The 20,055-nt window shown below is 51.7% G+C and overlaps 2 protein-coding genes across 9 annotated transcripts; one reads left to right on the forward strand and one right to left on the reverse strand.

The window, feature by feature from the left end:
- The first annotated feature begins 105 nt into the window (after nt 1–105).
- LOC117639846 (proteasome assembly chaperone 2) lies at nt 106–1,722 on the forward strand. The gene is made up of 7 exons (XM_034375789.1): nt 106–264; nt 465–627; nt 708–766; nt 860–1,038; nt 1,152–1,292; nt 1,374–1,482; nt 1,555–1,722. The coding sequence occupies exons 1-7, from the start codon at nt 184–186 to the stop codon at nt 1,636–1,638; spliced, it is 816 nt and encodes a 271-aa protein (XP_034231680.1). The 5' UTR covers nt 106–183; the 3' UTR covers nt 1,639–1,722.
- Nucleotides 1,723–1,799: 77 nt separating this feature from the next.
- LOC117639844 (MOG interacting and ectopic P-granules protein 1) lies at nt 1,800–18,196 on the reverse strand. 8 transcript variants are annotated; one of them, XM_034375785.1, is made up of 10 exons: nt 18,175–18,196; nt 9,358–9,450; nt 7,058–9,276; nt 6,677–6,977; nt 6,491–6,576; nt 5,262–5,357; nt 4,444–4,638; nt 4,130–4,357; nt 3,682–4,053; nt 1,800–3,229 (listed from the first exon to the last, which is right to left on the reverse strand). In XM_034375785.1, the coding sequence occupies exons 2-10, from the start codon at nt 9,425–9,427 to the stop codon at nt 3,020–3,022; spliced, it is 3,777 nt and encodes a 1,258-aa protein (XP_034231676.1). In that variant the 5' UTR covers nt 9,428–9,450; nt 18,175–18,196; the 3' UTR covers nt 1,800–3,019. The 8 variants fall into 8 exon arrangements, with proteins under 8 accessions (XP_034231676.1, XP_034231675.1, XP_034231670.1 ...); XM_034375784.1 differs by lacking the exon at nt 18,175–18,196 and adding an exon at nt 12,610–12,632; XM_034375779.1 differs by lacking the exon at nt 18,175–18,196 and adding an exon at nt 11,063–11,245.
- Nucleotides 18,197–20,055: the final 1,859 nt, after the last annotated feature.

Here is a 20,055-nt window from a genome sequence, read left to right on the forward strand (position 1 = left end):
ACAGTCTCTGAAATAACTACGAAAATATGTGGACAGTTTACTGTCAAGAATCCTAAGTCTTTGAAGAAACGTCAAGGAACTGAAATTTTTGAATGAGGAATTTCTCATAGTGTGCTTATTTGCAGGTATGGCTTTAGTTCTTGTTTGTTTTCGAATGTATAGTTGCGCTAAACTTGAATCATCATGACAGACAATTCCCAAGAACAATCTCAAATCTTTTTTCCTTTAAAGGAAGTGAATTTCAAAGGATGCACTTTGATAATTGTAAGTTGCACTTGATAATATTTCATTGTTTCTCTTGTTTCCTGCTTTCCTCTTGTGATCCATTGATGAAGGTTATGTTTTTTAACTGCATCCTTCTATTTCCTATTTAAATTGATTTATTCTGTTCTTTCATTGTTACCCTTTACCAAATGTTAAGCTCATCCTTAACCATCATGTCATGTGCTTCTTTTTGTATTTAGCCGTCAGTGTCAGTTGGAAATGTTGGTCAGTTATGTTCTGACTTACTGATTCACTCTCTTCAGTGTGAAAAGGTTGGATACTTATGGCATTCAGCAATTTTGCCTGTAGTGGGAGTTGATCCCTTCAAAGTATCATCACCTGACCTGGCCTTGCCTGCTGAAGGTAAAACTTTCATAATGCTGAACATGAATTCACCGTTGCTTGTGGTCTCTTTATCAATTAATATATTTTAACCCTTTCAGTATTCTACTCAGAAAGTCGCAAGCTAGTTGTTCTGCAGCTGAGATCTTCGATCCTAAAGGTAGAGATATTTCGTTGACATCAGTCCAAATAGATGGGCTTCAAAGTTGTGCAGTTGTCATTTTGTTTCATGATTTTCTTTATTCCTTAACAGAGGCTCCGAAAACTATTTCTGAATGAGCTGATAAAGTGGATAAAATCTTGTGGTATTTCCCAAGTTGCCGTCTTAACAGGAAGCTGTAATGAGGAACGTATTGATGCACAGATCAATAGTGAGCCATTCCGATATCTGGTTACATCAGAGGTTTACCCTGAACTTGCAGAAACTTTAAGGTATTATTTTTCAACTTGAAATCAATTTATATTTGAGATACACCTGTAACCATTTTCAGCAGCTGTACCCATTAATTTTTCTTTGTGAGGTTAAATATTTTGTTGTGTTAAAGGTCAAAAGGATGGACTGCTCTAGAAAGGCGGTTTCAGTTCCCTGCCTTGTCAAAGATTGACAACCAAGCTGAAAGTACAGAGTCGACTGGTCAGATAGTAATTCCTGGTGGTGGCTTTGCCAAGCGTTTGCTTGCACTGTGGTGAGCACAAATTTTAAATATCAGCCATGGTATTTATGTATGGGTGCACATGAAATTTTAAGCTTGTGGCATTATTTCCAGCTCTGCAAACAATCTTCCATGTGCTGTTCTGATTAAATTCTGCAGTGAAGGAGATAATATTCCTGATGCTCTTTTCATGACATCCAAGCTGAATGACTGGTTGAAAATGGTAAGTAACATTGCAGACCATTTCGATTAGAATTGAATTAATAGTCTATTTAATTCTTTCAAATCTTTCCAGATGGACAGTGGTCTTAAAAGTTTTGTTTTCCCACCATCATGGAGTCATTTGTTTGGAAACCCTCCTCCTAAACAATTATATTGAATGGTCCAGAGTATAAAATTCAAATATTTCCTGTATATGTACTGACATCTAATTTAAAAAAAATAAAATTAAGGTTGGAAAATATTGTTTTCTTTAAGTGATAACCCAGCTTAGCCTATGAAGTTTGTCAGTTGACGAGGATTCAGAATAACAAGAGAGCATAAAAAACCTAATTATCTTATAATTCTCATAAGTACAAGTTTACTTTATTTTACAATTTTTTTTAATAGAGAAAGTGCATTTTGGAATTGTGTCTGTGTAGGAACAGCCGAAAACTTTGGTACCAGCACTAGCAATAAGTAACTTGTTGGCAAGACAAGAGTGCCTAGGACACAGCTTTCTGGTAGACGACCTAGGCTTGCTCAAAGACAGACGCGACTCCAAAACAATGTGCAACAAGCATACCATTCTAGCCAAACAAAACAAGAAAGAAAAGGAAAATGAGATTACAATTTTTTCCATTTACAAGCAGGTTAAATTTATGCTGATTCCTTACAGATTCCAAGACAGTATATTATATAAAAATGTTAACACAAAATTTAAAAAAGAAGTATACACTGTTAAGTGGTCCTTTTAGCTGGCAGTGCCACTCTCACATGATTCAATCCATTTCTTTACCATGGCAAAGCTCAGTCAGGCACACAGGCAGGCCGATCTGACACAGTCTCCTCAATGCACTAGTTCAGAATGCATCTTAGCTGAAACTAGTTCACAAAATTCATTGACAAATTGTAATAAATTCATTCTTGCATCACTAATTTAAAAGACCATTTTGTTGCAGAGCTAAAACCTATCATAAATATGAGTATGAAACCAAAAGTAATGAGAGTTCACCACTTTTATTTTCCCCAAAGTCTATTACATTAAATACATTCTACACCTTACAACTCTACATTCTATACATACAAGTACCAGCCAAGCTACAGGGCACAATAGCAAATTTACATCATGTGTTTTGTACAGTCCATGGAGTACCATCACAAGACACACTGTGTACCTTCTGTAGCTGCAAACATGCAAGTGTGGCTGGCAATTCACACCAACACCATCACACTATTGCTTCTCACTTCTCAAAACACTTCTTTTCTAAAAAGATGAATAATTACATTAAATAAAAATGGATGGGACAGAACCTTTGATTGGATGGCCAATAAAACTGTACAAGCACATGCGCACCTCACTGATTAATCAGTTGGCATTACGTAAAAATTAAAAAAAGGAAAATCTTCAGATGTACAATAATAGGTTAAGGTGGAGGCCTTTGAGGCTAAGGCTCAGCCCAGCCTGACATAGGCTTTGCACTAATGTCACACTTGCTTCACCGCTTCATTCATTGCGGAATGAGTTCACCCGTCACATTTTAACAAAATAAAACACAGCTTCAGTCCCTACGGCTCTTCTTGGAAGCAGCCGATGAACCATCTTCATCTGTCTCCACTTGACTAACTTCAAGGCTTGTCCTACGCCTTAGCCGTTCTTGAACAGCAGTAAGAGCGTCTTTGGATGGAGAGTCATCCAGATCGATTATCTGAACTCCTTCATCCCTGCTGCCGCCACTGCCACCAGGCCGCCGCTGTCGGTCCTCGCCTGCCTGTGAACACACATCATTGCTGCATCAAGGTTAGACTCAGTCAGACTGGACGTAACATTGCCACAAAAAGCAAAGGTACCACTCATAAAGGCCCAGCTTTACACCAAGACGTCACAATCAAGCAATAGCAGCAGCCCAACGGGGCTAACTTATGGCAGGGGATGTTGTACCAAGCGAAAATATGGATGAATGAATGAATGAATGAGAATGAAATGTTACCACAGAGCAAACATTTACTGGGATTGGTGAAAATTCAACATGAAAGGGAAAAAACTGATTTTTCAGGGATGTGACAATTAGATGAATAAGGAAAAAAGCACAAATGATTCTTTAAAAAAGGAATGAGCTAGTAAAAGCAGCAAGGCACGGCCTTAGCCAACCATCTTCTTGTAATGCGGGGCTGTTATGCATGGCACAGAGGGTTATGCTGTGGAGATGGAGATGGCCCCTACCTTGCCTCCCTGCATGTGAGCAGGTAGAGGTCCGCTGCGTCCGGAGGGGGACGGCCGGGCGGCACGCGTGGGCTGAGGAATTATTGTAATCTCGTCATTTATTTTTAAGGGCTTGATGAGTAATGAGTCTCCCTGCTGTGCTGGGGCAGGTGAACGACTAACTGAAGGACTTGCGGTACTTGTAGTGCCACCAGGCTTCTTGTCCATTACTCTCTTGGCGACACCAGAGTGGGCAGAGTAGACATGGTTCTCGAACTGTTTGTACATGCCGAAGGTGGCAGTACATACAGTGCACTTATAAGATAAGTGTGCAGGCTTTAAAGTCATGCTGTGGTCCCGAGCGACATGGTTGAGTAGTTTCCATTGATACACCTGGATAACACAAGAAGATGCTATAAGCTCTAACCATTTGACACATACTAAGAAACAGCTTAAGAGAAACACTTACTCTGCCACAGACAGGACACCTTCCACCATCCTTTCCTTTGTTGGCTGCTTCTTGCATGCTTGAGGTAACTAAACCATGGGAGCCTAAAAGATGGCGCTCCAACCCTTGATCAGTGAAGAATCGGAACTGACATTTTTGACAGTTCAATGGAGGTCGGTTGTATATCATCTTGGGATGAATCTTCACTTTGTGTATCCATTGCATGTGATTCCTCAACTGCTCCAAGTCCTACAAAACATCCAATACACAATCATAGCAGAAACTCCGTCCCCAGTGAAAATTTTCAAGTTTCTCTTATTGCAGATTTGTCATACCTTAATGTAGCCATCACAGATCTCGCAAATGACAAAGGTTGCTTTGCCGCCACTGCTTGGGTGGCCAGGCTTGTTGCTCCCGGCCGGCATGCCCGTGCTGTGCGCCGCCGGGGGAGTGCCGCTAGGCTGCCGTGGCAGAGGTGTAATTGAAATGCTTGGTTGCTGTTGGAGTTTGCTTGCTTGTCCCTTGGAGTTCTGCAACATCACCAAGCCAACATTCAATACAATGCAAAGGCACAAGAGTTGAAAAGATATGAACCACACACGCAGGAGTCTAAAAACACAAGGTTAACAAAACAAACAGGTTAAGACAAGATAAAGACATCAGTAGATCAGGATCGGCTTTAAGAAAAAGAGAGTGCCCATATTATTTCAGCTGCTGGTAAAAATGGTACACAGTATTAAATTTTCTATAAAAGCATAAGCACAGCATTTAACACATGCTTTTAGTTCAGTGCATTATTTTCCAGATCTCAAATCCTGCTTTTGATAGGAAAAAAAAATCAACACACAAAATGGCCAAATTAAAGACAGCCCATGTACATTCAAAGTGTGACCAAAAAGATCAATTTTGACACACAAAAAATTAACGATTGTCCTCAGATGACAACAGAGAAACCTGAAATTTGTTTGAACTGTTTAAGTAGAAAGAGTACATGAACTGTCTTGATTAACATGTTCAGTGCAATAAATTTTTCAACACCGCCCGTTAAAATGTGGATCTGCACTGAATATGTTAACTGACTCTTCAGAAAAATCATATCATTCAGAAGATAATAGTTTGAAAATGCCTGCTCCAAAATTGATGGCAGGCCTACCTGAGAACTGCTGCCTGTTGGCACGAGAGCAAATGGTAAGGTGGCAGACCCTTCTCCTGGCCGTGGCATAACCTTCATCACCTGCCCTCCCACCACCTGAAACACCGACTGCTCTTAACCTCCTCTTAGGAAACTTGCAAACTGCAAGAAGTACCATGAAGATAGCAGGTAGAAAGAACATGGGTAAATCTTAAAGCTCAGTCATGAAATTAAGAATCAATGAGCAAATAACTTTGAGAGTGCTCCAATTTGATGTTATTAGCAAAAAAGGATTGTTAAAGATAAATAAAATGTTATAAAGCAATGAAAATAATACAATTAGAATACTTTTAACACTGAAAGTTTGTGGGTATATTTGTTGTTGTTGCTTTTATAGCTACAGTAAAGCAAAACAAGTTTGCTTTCAATTCATAAACAGTCTTGTTAGTTAACATGGAGACCTGACTTGAAATAGTAAGGTCATTTAAAACACAAATTAAAAAGCTCACTACACATTCAGACAAAATGTGTGATTGATTAGTTTAGATTGAGACATGCACCCAGAGATATACTTTAGACTAAAATACTCTATGAAAGAAATGACTTCCTCACTGAAAAAGCACACCTCAAATAATAGCGCCCAAATTAAAAACTTGACAATAATACCTTTCCCCATGAATTCTCATTGGGATTGATTCAAATTTAAATACTCAAATAACTAAGAAAGGAGGAAATTGAGCAGGCAGTTGTCATTTGTCACAGGCAGCAGCAAGGAAACCAGTTACACTTAGCACAAAGCTTCATGATACACCATTTTAACACGGGAATTTCCTTCATTTCAGTGGCATGCAGGGAAGTTCAGGTGACAGCCATGTATCTGTAAACCTGGAATTCAAGACAGGTAGGACACCCAAACATGCAGAGACTATCCATGGATTTAAATAAGATAAAATTGAAATGCCAAAGAAGGAGAACCATGTTGAAACTTCTTCAGGAAGGATCCAAATGAGATTAGATAAGGTTGCTATTGAAAATTCAAGTTACACATTATCATGCACCAGGTGAAGCTACTACAATGAAAATGAGAAACCCCACACACACAAAACCTGACTGAAAGGAACAATCATCTACTGAGTTAGTATGGTCTGGAAATAAAAGGATAGAATATTCCCTGTACAAGGACAGTAAAATCTAAATCTGGAAAACGGACATGGAGCGTAGCACTTGGAAGTCCCAACTACTGTACTTACTTGATAAATCGGATTGCCAGCAATCTGATAGGTAGTAGGGACTAGCACTTGAGAAGCACCAGATGGAGATGGACGATACAGCATCCCTAGAACACACAATTTAAAAAATCAAACCACCATTTAAAAAAAAATAAAAAAATTACAAGATAATCTAGCTTAAGAGTAAAATATTCGAAATGAGCATACCTGACATGGGTGCCTGCAGTCTCTGTTGCTGCATGCCTGTCTGTTTGAGGTCTGGGAAACGACCCTGCACGGGCGGTCGTCCGCGCCCTCTGCCAAGCGAATTTGCTATCTGACCTATTGTAGGTTGGCCCACAATGGAGGAACCAACAGGCAACTTTGGAAGTAATGGATGCTGTTGTCCAACCATTCCAGGCTTCTGAGGGACACCCATACCACTCATGGCTGAGCTGCCCATAGGGAAGGGCCTGCTGCGAGACACTCGAGGTATCTTTGCTGGTGGCTCCCAATCGAGAGGTGGCTCCTACAAAAACAGAAATGAGTTAAAAACTTAGTACTTAGGATGTAAATGTTGCTCACTTGCACTTAATCAATCATATTTACCTGATTTTTTTCAGAACGGTACTTCTTTTGACAGGACACAAGATGTCTTGTGAGTTTGCCCTTCTGATTGTCCTCAAAGGGACAGTTTGGACATTGATGGAAAGCTGGTCCACGTTCTAACTTTCCTCGCACATTATGCTCTGCTTCCATGTGGAACAAAATGTCATGTGGGGAGCGGACTTCCTTATCACAAAAATTGCACCGGTAAATATAGTTCCTCATGTGCGGAGTTTCCATATGATGAGCCATAACTAAAGCAGATTCAGTTCTGAAACTACAGTAGTCACATTTCTTCTGTTTTAGATGGAAAGGTTCATTATTTTCTTTGCTGAACTCTAATGTTTGTTCCAAAGAAGAAATGGCCATCTGAGTGCTGGCGACTCCTTTACCACCTTCCCTCTCCCGTTTTTTCTTCTGTGATCTAAGGAGGTCAGTTTGTACATGTTCTTGAACAAGATTTGTACCAATTGACATGAAGAATTTCCCAAGAGGGTTGTCAAAGTAAGATGATGATTTCTTGTCATCAGCCTTATCACCATCTGCTTTAGAAGCATCTTCTTTCTTGTCATCAGCTTTGGAACCTTCCCGTAGAGCTGTATCATCTTTTTTACTTTCATCCTTTCCTTCTTTGCTACTCTTTTTGTCCTCATCCACATCCATTTTTTCATCTTCAGATTTTTCAGTGTCACCAGTTTTGGCTTTTTCATCATCTTTCTTTGAATTTGATTCACCATCCTTCTCTTCTTTCTCTTCTTTCTTTTCTTTCTCATCTTTCTCGTCTTTCTCATCTTTCTCATCTTTTTTATCCTTGGCATCCTTTGCATCTTCTTCATCCTGCTCTTTTTCTTTCTTCTCATCCTCCAGTTTCTGCTTCTTGATGGCTTCTTCCAAATCTTCAATATAGTCTTTCAATGGTTTAATGGGTGGCTTTTCATATACATAGGGCACAATAAAGGAGGGTGCTTCAACCACGTACATATCATCTGTGAGGGAAGGAAGGATGACTGGCGGCTTGGCTGCCTGAACAGGAGCTGGTGGAGTTGACACTCGTTGTGCAGTAACCCCACTCCCAAACACTGTCTGATTATGACTACCCACAGGTACAACAGAGAAACTCTGCTGAATAGACGAAGACGACGAAGGTGAGGCACTTGACATGTGGGCAGGAGTGATTTGAAGACCTGGTCGTGATGGTAGTTTAGTCTGAGTACCAGACATAGGCGATCTACCAGATATAATTGAATTAGTATTAGTATCTATTATAACCAAGGTAGGCTCTTTTTTCTGGCCTTTAGACTGTTTGCTGCCAGAAGCTATTTCAACAAGATGTTTTGTATCATTCACAACAATTGTTTTGTTGGTGCTAGTCCTACCAAGCCTAGACTTGGTGTTCTCCTTATCCCCCGCTGTAAGTGGGTCCACCATGGTGATCTCCTCAATATCAGAGCCATCATCTCTTTCCACAACTTCTTCTTTCTCCTCTGCATAACTTTTCTGTTTGTTTAAGTTTCGAGAGCTTCGCCGGGGAGTCAGGGAAAGCGGAGCAGGATTCTTGCGGCCTTTCCCCTTTTTGGTTGGAGTTGAGCCGTCTGGGGACTCTTCACTATCACCCTCATTTCTCTCACTTTCACTTCTTTCAGGTGTCTCTTCGTCTTTCTTTTTAGAAAGATCTGTGACTTCATCAGCATCAAGATTTTCAGTTGATGCTGTTGCCTCACCATTTTGTAATGAACTTGACCTATCACCTTCTCCATCTCCTTCTTGCTCACTATCACTAACACTTTCTTTAATAGCTGAACCATCTGCACTTTTATTATCAGCACTTTCACTATTATCTATTTTGTCTAAATTCACTTCATGACTAATATCACTTGATTCTGATTTTCCCCCACTATTCTCACCATTATTTTCCCCTACACTGTCCTCTACCTTGTCAGCACTAGGTCCATTCTTAAAGCTATCAGTATTCTGACCATCAGCATGGTCATCACTATCATGCACATCACTCTTGAGAGAGAGATCACTAATGTTATTGTCTACTACTTCCATAGGTTCATCTTCATTTCTACTTGATTCTTTGTCTTCATCCTGTGGTTCTTGAACACTTGATGATTCAGGCAAAGAGTCCTTGGCGGCTGGGGCATCATCCGCAGCATCCGCAGCATCTACGTCCATGGCTTCATCTGTTGATCCATTCACATCGCCATTCACCTTGGTGCCTGCCAAGTAAATTTCAACATTAATGTTAACTATCAAAGAAATTAACCAGTACAACATAAATCAAGAAAACCTAAAACAACCTTCAGGACCAGGAGACGTGCCTCCGATTTCTTTAATGTTTTCACCACTTTCAGCAGTTACAGCCTCCATGATTGCGGTTCAGTCAGTCAGTCCTGAAACATACGTAAAATAAAATTAAGCCTAAATTTTGTGGTTTAGTCAGTCAGTCCTGCAACATACATAAAATAAAATATATCCCCCTTTTTCCTTTAATTTTTTGACAATTTATCTAGCAATTTAACAGTTTGCAGTTCCTAAATAAATGACTGTGAACAAATTAAACTCATCAAAAAAATTTTTTTTTTCAAAATTTGTTATTTTTTGACAAGTTATGAAACATTTATTGGTAGGCGGCCACGGTGACCAAACTACTGGATGAAGGGGCAAGAGAAGCACACGAGCTCAATCATAACCTACAACACTGTGCACAATATCACCCTTCTGTTTACAGACAATGGGTATAAACAAAAGATGATAGAGGTTAGGACACCGAACATGGTCGGCTTTGAAGCATTAGCAAGCGAATTTGCACAAGTTCACACACACGCGCTCACAAAGAACGTCCACGGCTTTACGCCATCGTCTAGGCTAAGCCAATCAGCAGCCGTCGTCGCTTTGCCCCATAAGCCTATCGATGTAAGACGCCGGTAGGTGAAGTCAGTTCTAACCAAGGTCGTTCGACCCCGACCGACTGATAGTGTGGCATTCAGTGGCCAAATGGAAAACCGCGGCCCAGGGCACGATACATTTGGAAACAAGTTTTGTACTTCCTCGTAAGGACATCATGTTTACCTCAAGGAGGCCTCGCGGTACCAGCGTCTGGCTCTCAAATAGGCAATGGAACTTGGTCTTCGCTAACGTACGCCCGGAGCTCGGAGGACTAATTCATGCAGAGTTCCTGTCATCGTCTTGATCGAAAAGCCGTCGTGTGTACTCAAACACAAGGCATATTCCAGACGATTTTGTGAAGCAAGCAGCCACACACACACACTCACATCGCCAGAGTAGTGGTAGTAGTTACGTACGCGGCCGCTAGAGCGCGAGCCAAAACATGGCAAAATTGTGCTCTAGTTGGACCTTGAAATAATGTCACACTTGGCTAAGCGAATGATTATCGTCGTGACCGTAAATTATTTCACAATGGGCGTTGAGGGTTACGTAAGTGGCTAACCTCTCTCTCTAACCACTCACCTGCCCGTTTAAAGGCCTATTTCGGGCAGGGATGCTCGATTGTGTAAAAAGCATCTTGGAAGTGTGTCACACATTTTCACATTAATTTAGACATCGAAATAGGAAGAACTAGCCATTCTTGTGTCCAGTTTCACAAGCAATGGCAAATTTAAGTTTGTTTGAGCCGATACAAATGGTTAAACTTCCTCTTGGCAGTGACACTACAGATGCTTTCAGCTTACAACGCCAGAGAGCAGCATAGTACAGCGCGTGCGGGGCACCGAACAACCCCGCGTACTTTGTTTAGGTTGGTTCCCTCGGACATTTCAAACTCGCAATGGACAATGTCGGAAAAGGGCGCAAGAACCATTCTCCCGCCGCGACTCTACGAGTCTGCTTCGAATTCACAATCACTAGAAAACTGTACCGGCGGGGTTTAAGCTCCCGCCATTTCCTTCTAGCGAGGTCCTACATTACTGGAAGCAACGGCGGGCGGGCGCAGCCGCCTCAACAGCCGCTACAGCGTTCGACGCTCGGAAACACTCAAATAAATACCTTTCACACATTCAGCATCACGAATTTTAAAGCTGGATTTTCTCCTGAACACACCGAACGCACTTCACGGTTCACATAATCCTTCGGCCACCGAGAAATAACGAGATTTTCGTTAGCCGACGTCACTAACCCTCCGCCAGCAGCGTTGAGAACTGCCAAGATGGCGGCTGTAGGTCACGTGACAGAAAATTGTGAGTTGTGACGTATACATTGAGAGTGGCGGAGCCGTTCTCGGAATGGGGGGAGGGGGGAGGGTGAAACCTGGGAGGGTCAGAGGGGTTGAGGGATGCCTTTTTCGGCAGTTGTCATAGGCGTCTCGGGCCATGTCAAATCTCATTCACACGTTTTGATACTTGTTAAATTTTGTCTATTATTGCGGGAATTTGAGAGTGTCATTCCCTCTGGATGGGGCTCTCGGGAAGCAGGGAACTGCATCTACCGGTTCCGGTAAAGGGAAGTGATCCCCGCGTTGATTTCGACGCGAAAGGCGTGCTCCAAAACTGTCTCTTGCCGCGACTCGTTTGAAGCCGAGCGCGCAAACCGGCGGTGTGGCGGTCCGCCCTTCAGTCCCACTGGTCTCATTGCAGAGGCATTTAGTGCCGGTCTATGACAGTCTGACACCGAGACAGCGAGACAGCCGTCAAAGTGTCACCACGTGCCCGCCGCCTTGGTCTACCTTGGTCTACCTTGGTCCTCGGCGCGCGAGGTGGGGGCGTTCAATCGCTTCGAACGCTATCGATCGCCACGGCCCAGGCCTAATTTTCATCAAAAATTGTTATCTTATTTCGGGCTTTAGCGCAAGAAGCGACGAAGAAAATAAAGAGAGGAGGAGCGAGCATTGAAAGGGCGCAAGGGAGACGACGCAAGGAAGACGCGGAGAACGAAGGAGAAACGGACAAAGGGGGTGAGGGGCCCGACGAGGGGAGCAGAGGGGAGGAATAGAGGGAATGGAAGAACGCGCGAGAGGGGGGGAGGGGAGGTGGGAAGCGGATAGAGCGGATAGATAGGTAGCGGGCGCGCAGGCGCAGCGCAGACAGACGGACGGACCGGTCGAGGACGGTCGGACGGACGGGCACGAGTAGACGGAGGGACATACTGGCTGGCTGGCTGTTGGCTGGCCGGCTGGCTAACAAACAGACGCCCAAACGTTCGAGTGCAGGGCCGAAGGGCCTAACCCATGGCGTTGCCTGGCTTTGCCTGGCGTTGCCCTTAGGCGGCCCTGGGGGTCTGAGGGCTTTCGGGGAAGGTGTGCGTCGTCGCGTCGTCGGCCTGAGTCGCGGTGGTCACGGCCATGAGGACGCGGTGACGCCAGCAGGGCTGTCAGGACTGGACCAGGTCCAGCAGTCTGGCCCGTCTGGCCGCCAGACGATCAGCTGGAGCTGGAGACAGGCTGCTGGAGCGGCTGCAGGCACGCTGGAGGCAGCGCGGCTGTGAGAAGACTTCCGCGGTGCGAGGCGCGGGCCGTGGCGGGGCCGCGGACGCAACCTCACACGCGTTGCGTTGACGCGACCCTCGGCGGCCCTCGGCCCCACGCGCGCCCTACCCACCCAGTGCCCAGCACAGTGTGCCCAGCACCCACGACGCAGGGGCTGCTGGCTGGAGAAGTGAACCGGACTCAACTGAACCGCCCCGTGTCGTTCCGTCCGCCCGGCGGCCAGCCCGGGCTGGCAGGCAGCGCTACGGAGCTCCACGGCACGGTGCTCCGCGGTTGGTTGGTGTGGCTGCTGTTCGGGCCGCCCCGCCAGAGCTGGCAGCCTGCTGGCCTGCTCGAGCAGCCAGCAGCACACTGCGGGTCAGACCGAGCGGGCAGCCAGCAGCGCCGCGGCGGGGCAGACCGACAGGCAGGCAGCGGCGAACCGAGGGGGAACACGCAACACTGCGATAAACGTGCGGAGGAGGAGGAGGCAGAGACAGGGAAAGGAGAGAGAAGAGAAGAGAGGGTCCCGGGGGTTGAGGGGCAGGGCGAGGCGGGGCAGGGCAGGGCGAGCGGGGAGGGGGAGGGGGGAGCGGAGAGAAGGAGGATGTGAGGAAGAGACGCTGATGGGCGCAAGAAGTAAAAGGAAGAGAGAGAGACAAGGAAGAGGCCTGCCTTGCAGGCAACCTCAGAGCGACGGAAGGAGAGACGGAGAGAAGAAAAGAGAGAGGATCCCTCGGGACCTTAAGGGGGCCTTAAGGAAGACTTGATAAGTCTGTCGAATTAAGCCCTCAGACAGCACTTGCATCGCGCGACGCATCCGGATCGTTATGCCCGTGCCCCGATTACCTGGTCCGGGACCTGGTCACCCACTGATGCGCGAAGCGCGAGTAGAGGAGGCAGGATTCGAAGCCAGGCCGACCGAGTAGAATCACAGACCAAACAAACCCGTTCCGCGAGCTTCGGGCTTCGCGAGTTGAGGTGAGAAACGAATAAGCGATCGGATGCTGAGGGACGAATGCCAAGGTTGAAGGAGAAGAAGAAGAAGAGGGAACCCTCATCACGCAAGAGTGATAAGACGGCGTAAGACTTGCACCTTGAGTGTTTGTCCCGGCTCGTCTCCGCGCACGTGGCGCCATTCAAACCGATTCAAACGCATGGCGCGGACCACGCGGACCGGAAGTGCACGCGACGCGGCGCGCTCAGGCCAGGCCGGGCCAGGCGCCTCGCGTCCCTCGCGTATTCTAGCGTGGCGCCACCAAGCTTGACTCGCGGCGTCAGATTCCCTTTCGTCGCGCGAGGCGGGAGGCGGGGGCGGGCCGGACGGACAGCACACCGCACAGTGGAGCGGCGCTACGCGGCGCCGGTGCAGTGCAAGGCCGCACTGGACTGTGCTGACCGTCTTGCCGTCTTGGCGGAGAGCACTTGCCGGACGCACGCGCCACAGCCCCGCGGCCGCGAAGCCGCGAAGCCGCGAACGCACTCCTCGCTCGTAAATCACCACCTCGACGAATGAATGGGTTCGATCCATTGAAAGGACTGGCGATAAGCTTTCATTCAAAGTGCAAGTTTCATACAAAGTTCCCAGTCCAGCCCGTTCTTCCCGCCGCACTCGGCGACGCACACACACACACTCACACACACGGCGAGTATGTTGGTATAGGATGAGTAAGCCATGGGCGCGGCGCGGCGGCGGGGCGCGGTGGACGCGGCGGGGCGCGGTGCGGCAGCTGCGGGCGACGACGCCGCCGCTTGCTGCGTTCGCTGCGTTCGCTGCAGGCGGCAAGCGACGCGGTGCGCTGCGACGCACGCGAGTGCGGCGTGCGGCAACAGTACTGGTTGCGGGGGCAGCAGGCAGCACCGCAGTGCCACGCAGTGCGTGCCTCACGTTGGCACCACTGCGAGGCGCGCCCGCGCGCCGGGTTGCATACCTCGGCAGCCCGCGTTGCCTGCCGCCGTCTCACTCTCTCACTCTCACTTCCGCCTTGAAGTGGGCGTAGCTCCGTCTCTTTCTACCGCATCCACGTGCAGAGCGCTCCGCTGTGTTGCGGGATAGTCGCATTCCACGGGGTTGCTGGTTGAAGGGGCCGCGGCCGAAGCGTGGCTGGCTTTGGTCTGAGCACTGCCCGGATAGGCCTCTGAGTCTAAGATCCGCCGCAAGCGTCGTATCGCGCCACTAAAAGCACAATGCTGACCGGTGGCAACATCTATCGCAAGCTCGCGCGAGCCGCAATGCAGCCGCGGAGTTTCGCTTGTTGAAACATGTGTCACCCAAGACAGTCGCGGCCGAGGCGTTTTTGTGCCGACCATGACGAAATTGAATGCACCTGTGAACGCACCTTGGAGCCAGGCCTGTCTGTCTGTCTGTCTGTCCGTCTGCCTGCCTGTCTGTCTGCCGGGCTGACGGGCGGCCTGTCTGGACGCGGGATCGAGAAAAGAGGCCTGCAGAGCAAAGGGAGACCCAACAAAGCGCCTTTCGCGCTCGCGCTCCACGACGCCGCCGGCGCCGAGGGCCGAGGACAGCCCGAGGGCCAGACACCTGGCCGCGGCGCCGCGGCGAAGGCGCCTTGGCGTCCTTTGCAGGAGCGCGTCACATCCCCGTCCAGTGGCACTGGGTCACAGGGGAAGCTCCCCTGGGAAAGGAAAGTGTAAGTGTTCAGCTGCCTTGCTCTAGCACACGTGGCGCACACTGCAGCATCACACAACTTTGTGGCCTCACACAGGGACGTCATCAGAACGCCGCTCAACTGCCCGGCGGCCCCCGGCCAACAACAAGACTGACGAGAACAACAAGTAGGGCGGCGATGACACAACCTGTATCGGCACTTCACTCGGCCGGCACGCGACGCACGCGACTGATGACGACCTGCTGGGCCATAGTCTAGTTGCGGTCGGGGAGAAACAAAAAGCCACCCGCATTTGCATCTTGTTTTGCTTCGGCGAGTAGGCATCTTCGGTGGGCAGGGCAGGCGGGGGCAGGCTGGGCAGACACGCCGCGCCCTACGCGGCCCCAAGAACGCCGTGGAACCGTGGAACGCCCTCCGTGCCCCCCACCCCTCCCCTTTCTGGGGCGTGGCGGCGTCGGGCCCGGCGGAGCAGGCGCGGCGCGCGGCGTCCTGCCCGGCCTCGCTGCGGCGGGCGTGCGGGCGTGCGGGCGTGCGGGCGGGCGTGCGGGCGGGCGTGCGGGCGTGCCGCGGCGTGGCGTGCCGCGGGCGTGCTGCGTGCTGCGCGCTCGGGGCCGCAGCGCCACGCCGCCCAGCTACGCCCCGCCACGCCGCGCCAGGTTTTGCCCAAGCGCGGCGTGGCAACGCGGCGCTCAACAAGAAGAAGGGGAGGGGCGGGGAGGGGGTGGCTGGGGGGTGGGGTGGTGCGGGGGTGGAGAGCGTTAGCGGGAGAGGGGCGGGGGGTGGAAAATCGATGGAGGGGCGAGGACAAAGGGGGAAGGGGCAGGGGGCCCAAGTGTAGCCTACTGCCTACCGTCGAGCTGGTTCGCTAGGCCCTGTGGCACTACCTGCCGGTGCAGTGGACCACCGGCTGCAGCAGGACCCCCAACAAAGCGCCGCGGGCATCGCCCTGACTCGGACTCGAGACCGCGCCAAATTAAAGACGAACTTAGAAAAGCGCGGGTGCGCCTATGCCGGCCTTTCGCCTAGACGGCTGGCAGAGGCTGGCTTCGGACCGCGTGGCCGTGGGGTGGCAGAGCCGGCAAAGCCAGGACCCAGCAGCCCGAGTTCCACGAGAGAGTGAATAGCAATGCCCTGTCGACACGCATCACCTGTGGCAGCCCAGGCCCTGCCCTGCCGCCCCGCCACCCTTGAGCCGTGGCGCCGCGCGGCCGTGGCCATGCCATGGCGCAGCCGCGGGGGTGGAAAAGCGGGCAGCGCGCCGCACTCCGCTCCGCGGCACTCCGCGGGGAGGGACAGCGTATTGGAAGCCACGACCACCGGCACGCCGGCACACCGGCACACCGCCTGCGCGAGAGCGTCCCACGGGGGCCTTGAAGGTCTTGAGGGCCTCAGGGCCAGCTTCTCCTCCTTGGCGTGCCAGTGGCGTGCCGGTGTGTGTACAACAGGCTGCCGAGCGCCACCCTGGCCCTGCACGCCAGGGCAAGACACGGCTATGAATAAGCGAAGCTCTGAGGGGGCAATGCCGGCAATGGAGTCACCTGGCCGGAAGAAAACGGAAATAGCCGCCACGTGTCGCCGGCACCGGGATTCGAACCCCCGTCACGCGGTCGCCGTGGGAAAGCGTGCGGACGGTCCGATGGTCCTGGGTGGGAAGCTGCAGAGGCTCTTTGCAGCGTCGGTGGCCCGGCCGGCCCGGCCCACCCTTCCCCCTCACCCCACACAGGGTCACCATCCACCCCCTGCCCACCCCCTGTACACCCTTTAACGCCCCCCTCCCCTTGCCCGGCGTTCCAGCTACACCGACGGTCGCCCTGCCCCCCCCCCTCTTCCCTCCCGAAAAGCCAGCACAACGCAGGGTGTACAGTCAGCCATGGAAATCAATCTCGGAAGTGTTCACATCCCATGACACGTCTAAACCGCACGCACTGTTTGGACAGTGCCATGCAGAACAGGTGGCCGAGGTGCAGAAAGAGCCCGAAAGTAATTCAAACAAAAATGAGTACAACAATCTTCTTGTGGAGATACGACGCGACGAAGCACCAATTTTGCAGCTATTGGTTCGGCAGAAACTAAGTTAAGCCTTTTTTAGGCGTGCGTGTGGCGCCGCCGCCCTATCGCGTCTTGTTTTCGCTAGCTGGGCGAGGCGGGGGAGGGGGGAGTAGGGGGCGAGGGAGCCGCCGACGCATCGCGCTCTCTTTCCGGGGTGAATCACCACCGGGGTGAATCAGTAGGGACACGTGAGGCAAAAGGATGGAGAGCAACAGAGTATTTGGCGCTGCGTCGTCCGCGGGGGTCGCGGAGTGGAGAAGGGGTCGCGGCGACGCGCGGCGACGCTCGGCCTGCGCAACAACAGCGGCTGGCTGTCTGCATGGCGACGCCGCACGCCGCGTACGCTGCGCCTCGGCGTACTGTACGTACACTGAGTGCTCGCGGCGCTGTCCAAGTCTAAGGTCAGGGCACTTTGAAGCCCGAATCCCGAATGCCGGCGAACCACGGCGACGCCGAAGGCCGAACCGACGCGCCGAACCCTTCCCGCCGGTCCTCCGGTCCTCTCGTTCCTCGCGGGGTCGGCGGGTGCCGGCGACGACGGCCGCGTGGCGAGGAGGGCTGCGGGGCGCACCTCCGGAGGGGGAGGGGGTGAATAGATCCTCGCCGCCAGCTCCGCCAGCTGCCGGGGGCGGGCTCGGCGGGCTCGGCGGGCAGGGGGGCGGGGACAAAGGAGCAGACGCACGCGGGGACGGCCCACTTGCGTGCTTGCATACGGTACGGTACCTGGGACTCGGCCGCCGTGAGGGCGTCGGGGACGTCGGTGACGTCGGGGACGTCGGGGACAAGGGGCTACGGCGCGGCCGTCGGTGGCCGTGGGCGCCGGGCGGGGGAGGGGCGGCGCGGCCGGGCAATCGGGGACCTCAATCAACGCGGCGCGGGTGGCGGCAGATTGGCGCCGAAGGGTGCCGTGCGTGCGCCGCGTGTCGCTCCAACCCGCCGGCTGCAGCCTTGCAGCGCGGCAGCGCGGCCGGCACGTCACCGCGAAGGCCGCGAAGGCCGCGGTGGCGGAGGGGATCCCTGACCTGGCCGAAGAGTGCGTGATGCTGTCGGGCCGTGGGCGCCGTGGCCGTCGGCATGCCGTCGGGTCGGGCTGTCGAGCGGGAGGTAGGGGTGGGCCGGCTGCGCGCTGCTCGCGCTGCGCAAGGCTGCTGGCTGCGCCGTGGCTGCGCCGGCGCTCACAAGGCGAAGTCGGTCCTGCAGCGCGGGCCGATGGCGCGATGCGGCGCGACGCGGAGCGGCGGCCAGGCCCAGGCCAGCCCAGGCCAGGCCGCGACGCGGCGAGAGCGGCGAGAGAAGAGAGAGATGCCGGTAGAGCCGCGCAAAGCTGCGCGCTGCGCCGAGGAGGGTCGCGAGTCGCGAGCGCGGCCAGCGACCCAGGCCGTACCGCGTCTCTCGGCTTGTCGCGCTGCCCTCTGATCAGCACGTGGAGGAGGCTGGGCGCAACACGCTGCCGGAACCTGGAGTCCTGGAGGATCCTGGACGTCGTGGGCGTCCTGGAGCACGGCGGCACGCTCGGCACGCCGGTGGCACGCGCAGCACGCGCGGCGCGCTGGGCCTCGGCCTCGTTGGCCTCGTCGGGGACTAGACCGGTACCCTCGGCGTGGCGCGGCGTGGCGGAGCGAACGTTGTGAGCCTCACTATGGCAGAGCACAGCCTGGCAGAGCCTAGCGGGGTGGGGCGGGGCGGGCGGGGCGGTCCCTTCACCCCCCTCGCCCGGCCAGGGCCCCGCCAGCCCCGCCTGCCCCGCCATGGCCCCGCCGAGGGTCGCGGGGGTAGCGGAGGGGTGGCAAGCTGGGGTGGCGGGGCGGGGGCGGGGAGGGGGAGTAGCAAAATGGAAGAGCGGGGAGGTGAGGCGAGGGGAAATCGATGTTTTCTTCTTTCTCTTTTCTTTTCTTCCTCTCCTTCCTCCCTTCATTCTTCATTCATCCCGGTCCTTTCGTCGCTATTTTCTCTCATCTCCTCGTTCGTTTTCTCCCCCGTTTCTCGCTCTTCTTCCTATCGATCTCCCCGTTTCGTCCGTTTTTTCCTCTTTGTGCTCCCGTTCTTCCTCGTCGTTTTCCTTTTCGTTCACCATTCGCAAAAAGGGCCGATGGGTAATGGTGAACGTTCAATCGAAACGGTATTGGAGGGCTTACGCAGAGCGCTCTGGCCGCGGGTGCTGCGGGTTGTTCGGTGAGGGTGCCTCTACCGCCAGGGTGCCGCCAGGGTGTGGCAGCCAGGGTGCCCCGCCACCCGAAATAACCCACTTGACTCGTTCAAGGTCGATGAGATGCAGCACGGCGTGCAGCATCCCCAGCGGTTCCATGTTTAGGGTGCATGCAGGGCTGCACGCTGCACCGCTGCAGGCTATGTCTCTGGTACAACACGAAGACTCTCGTTGTTGCTTTCGCGCCCCATCAACGAGCAACTATAGCAGCAGTAAGTACGCATTTACTCGTTTGACGATCACGTAATCCATTGAGCCAGAGTCGTGATTAGAATCGGCCCCCGGTACTAGGGCCGCCCCGATGCCGCACGCTAAGCGACGCGAAGGGGAAACCCCAATCTGTGCCCGGGAACGGCTAAGAATGACTCACGCTTCAAACAACCAATGAACCTGTGCCATTCAATTCTCAGCTTCTGCAATCAAAGTTAGCGCGAGAGTTGGAACACTCAGAATCTACCGTACTAACTAACGGAACTTGCGACACGGGTCTTGCACGGGAGCGGCGTTTGATTCTGTTTGCGCCAATTTGAACAAAGGAGCTGCGATTTGATTCAGTTTCAGAAACACTTGCTGCCGAAAATCCCCTTGTGCCGGGTTGCTCCAATCCGCTCTCCCCAGTCACTATCTCTTGGTTGGAGAAAAACGCTCATGACGGCAGCTTGATTCAAATTTGAAATGATACTGCGATCAACACGAC

The sequence above is a fragment of the Thrips palmi genome, unplaced genomic scaffold (assembly GCF_012932325.1).
Source record: "Thrips palmi isolate BJ-2018 unplaced genomic scaffold, TpBJ-2018v1 HiC_scaffold_12, whole genome shotgun sequence".
In the NCBI taxonomy this organism is placed as follows: Eukaryota; Metazoa; Arthropoda; class Insecta; order Thysanoptera; family Thripidae; genus Thrips; species Thrips palmi.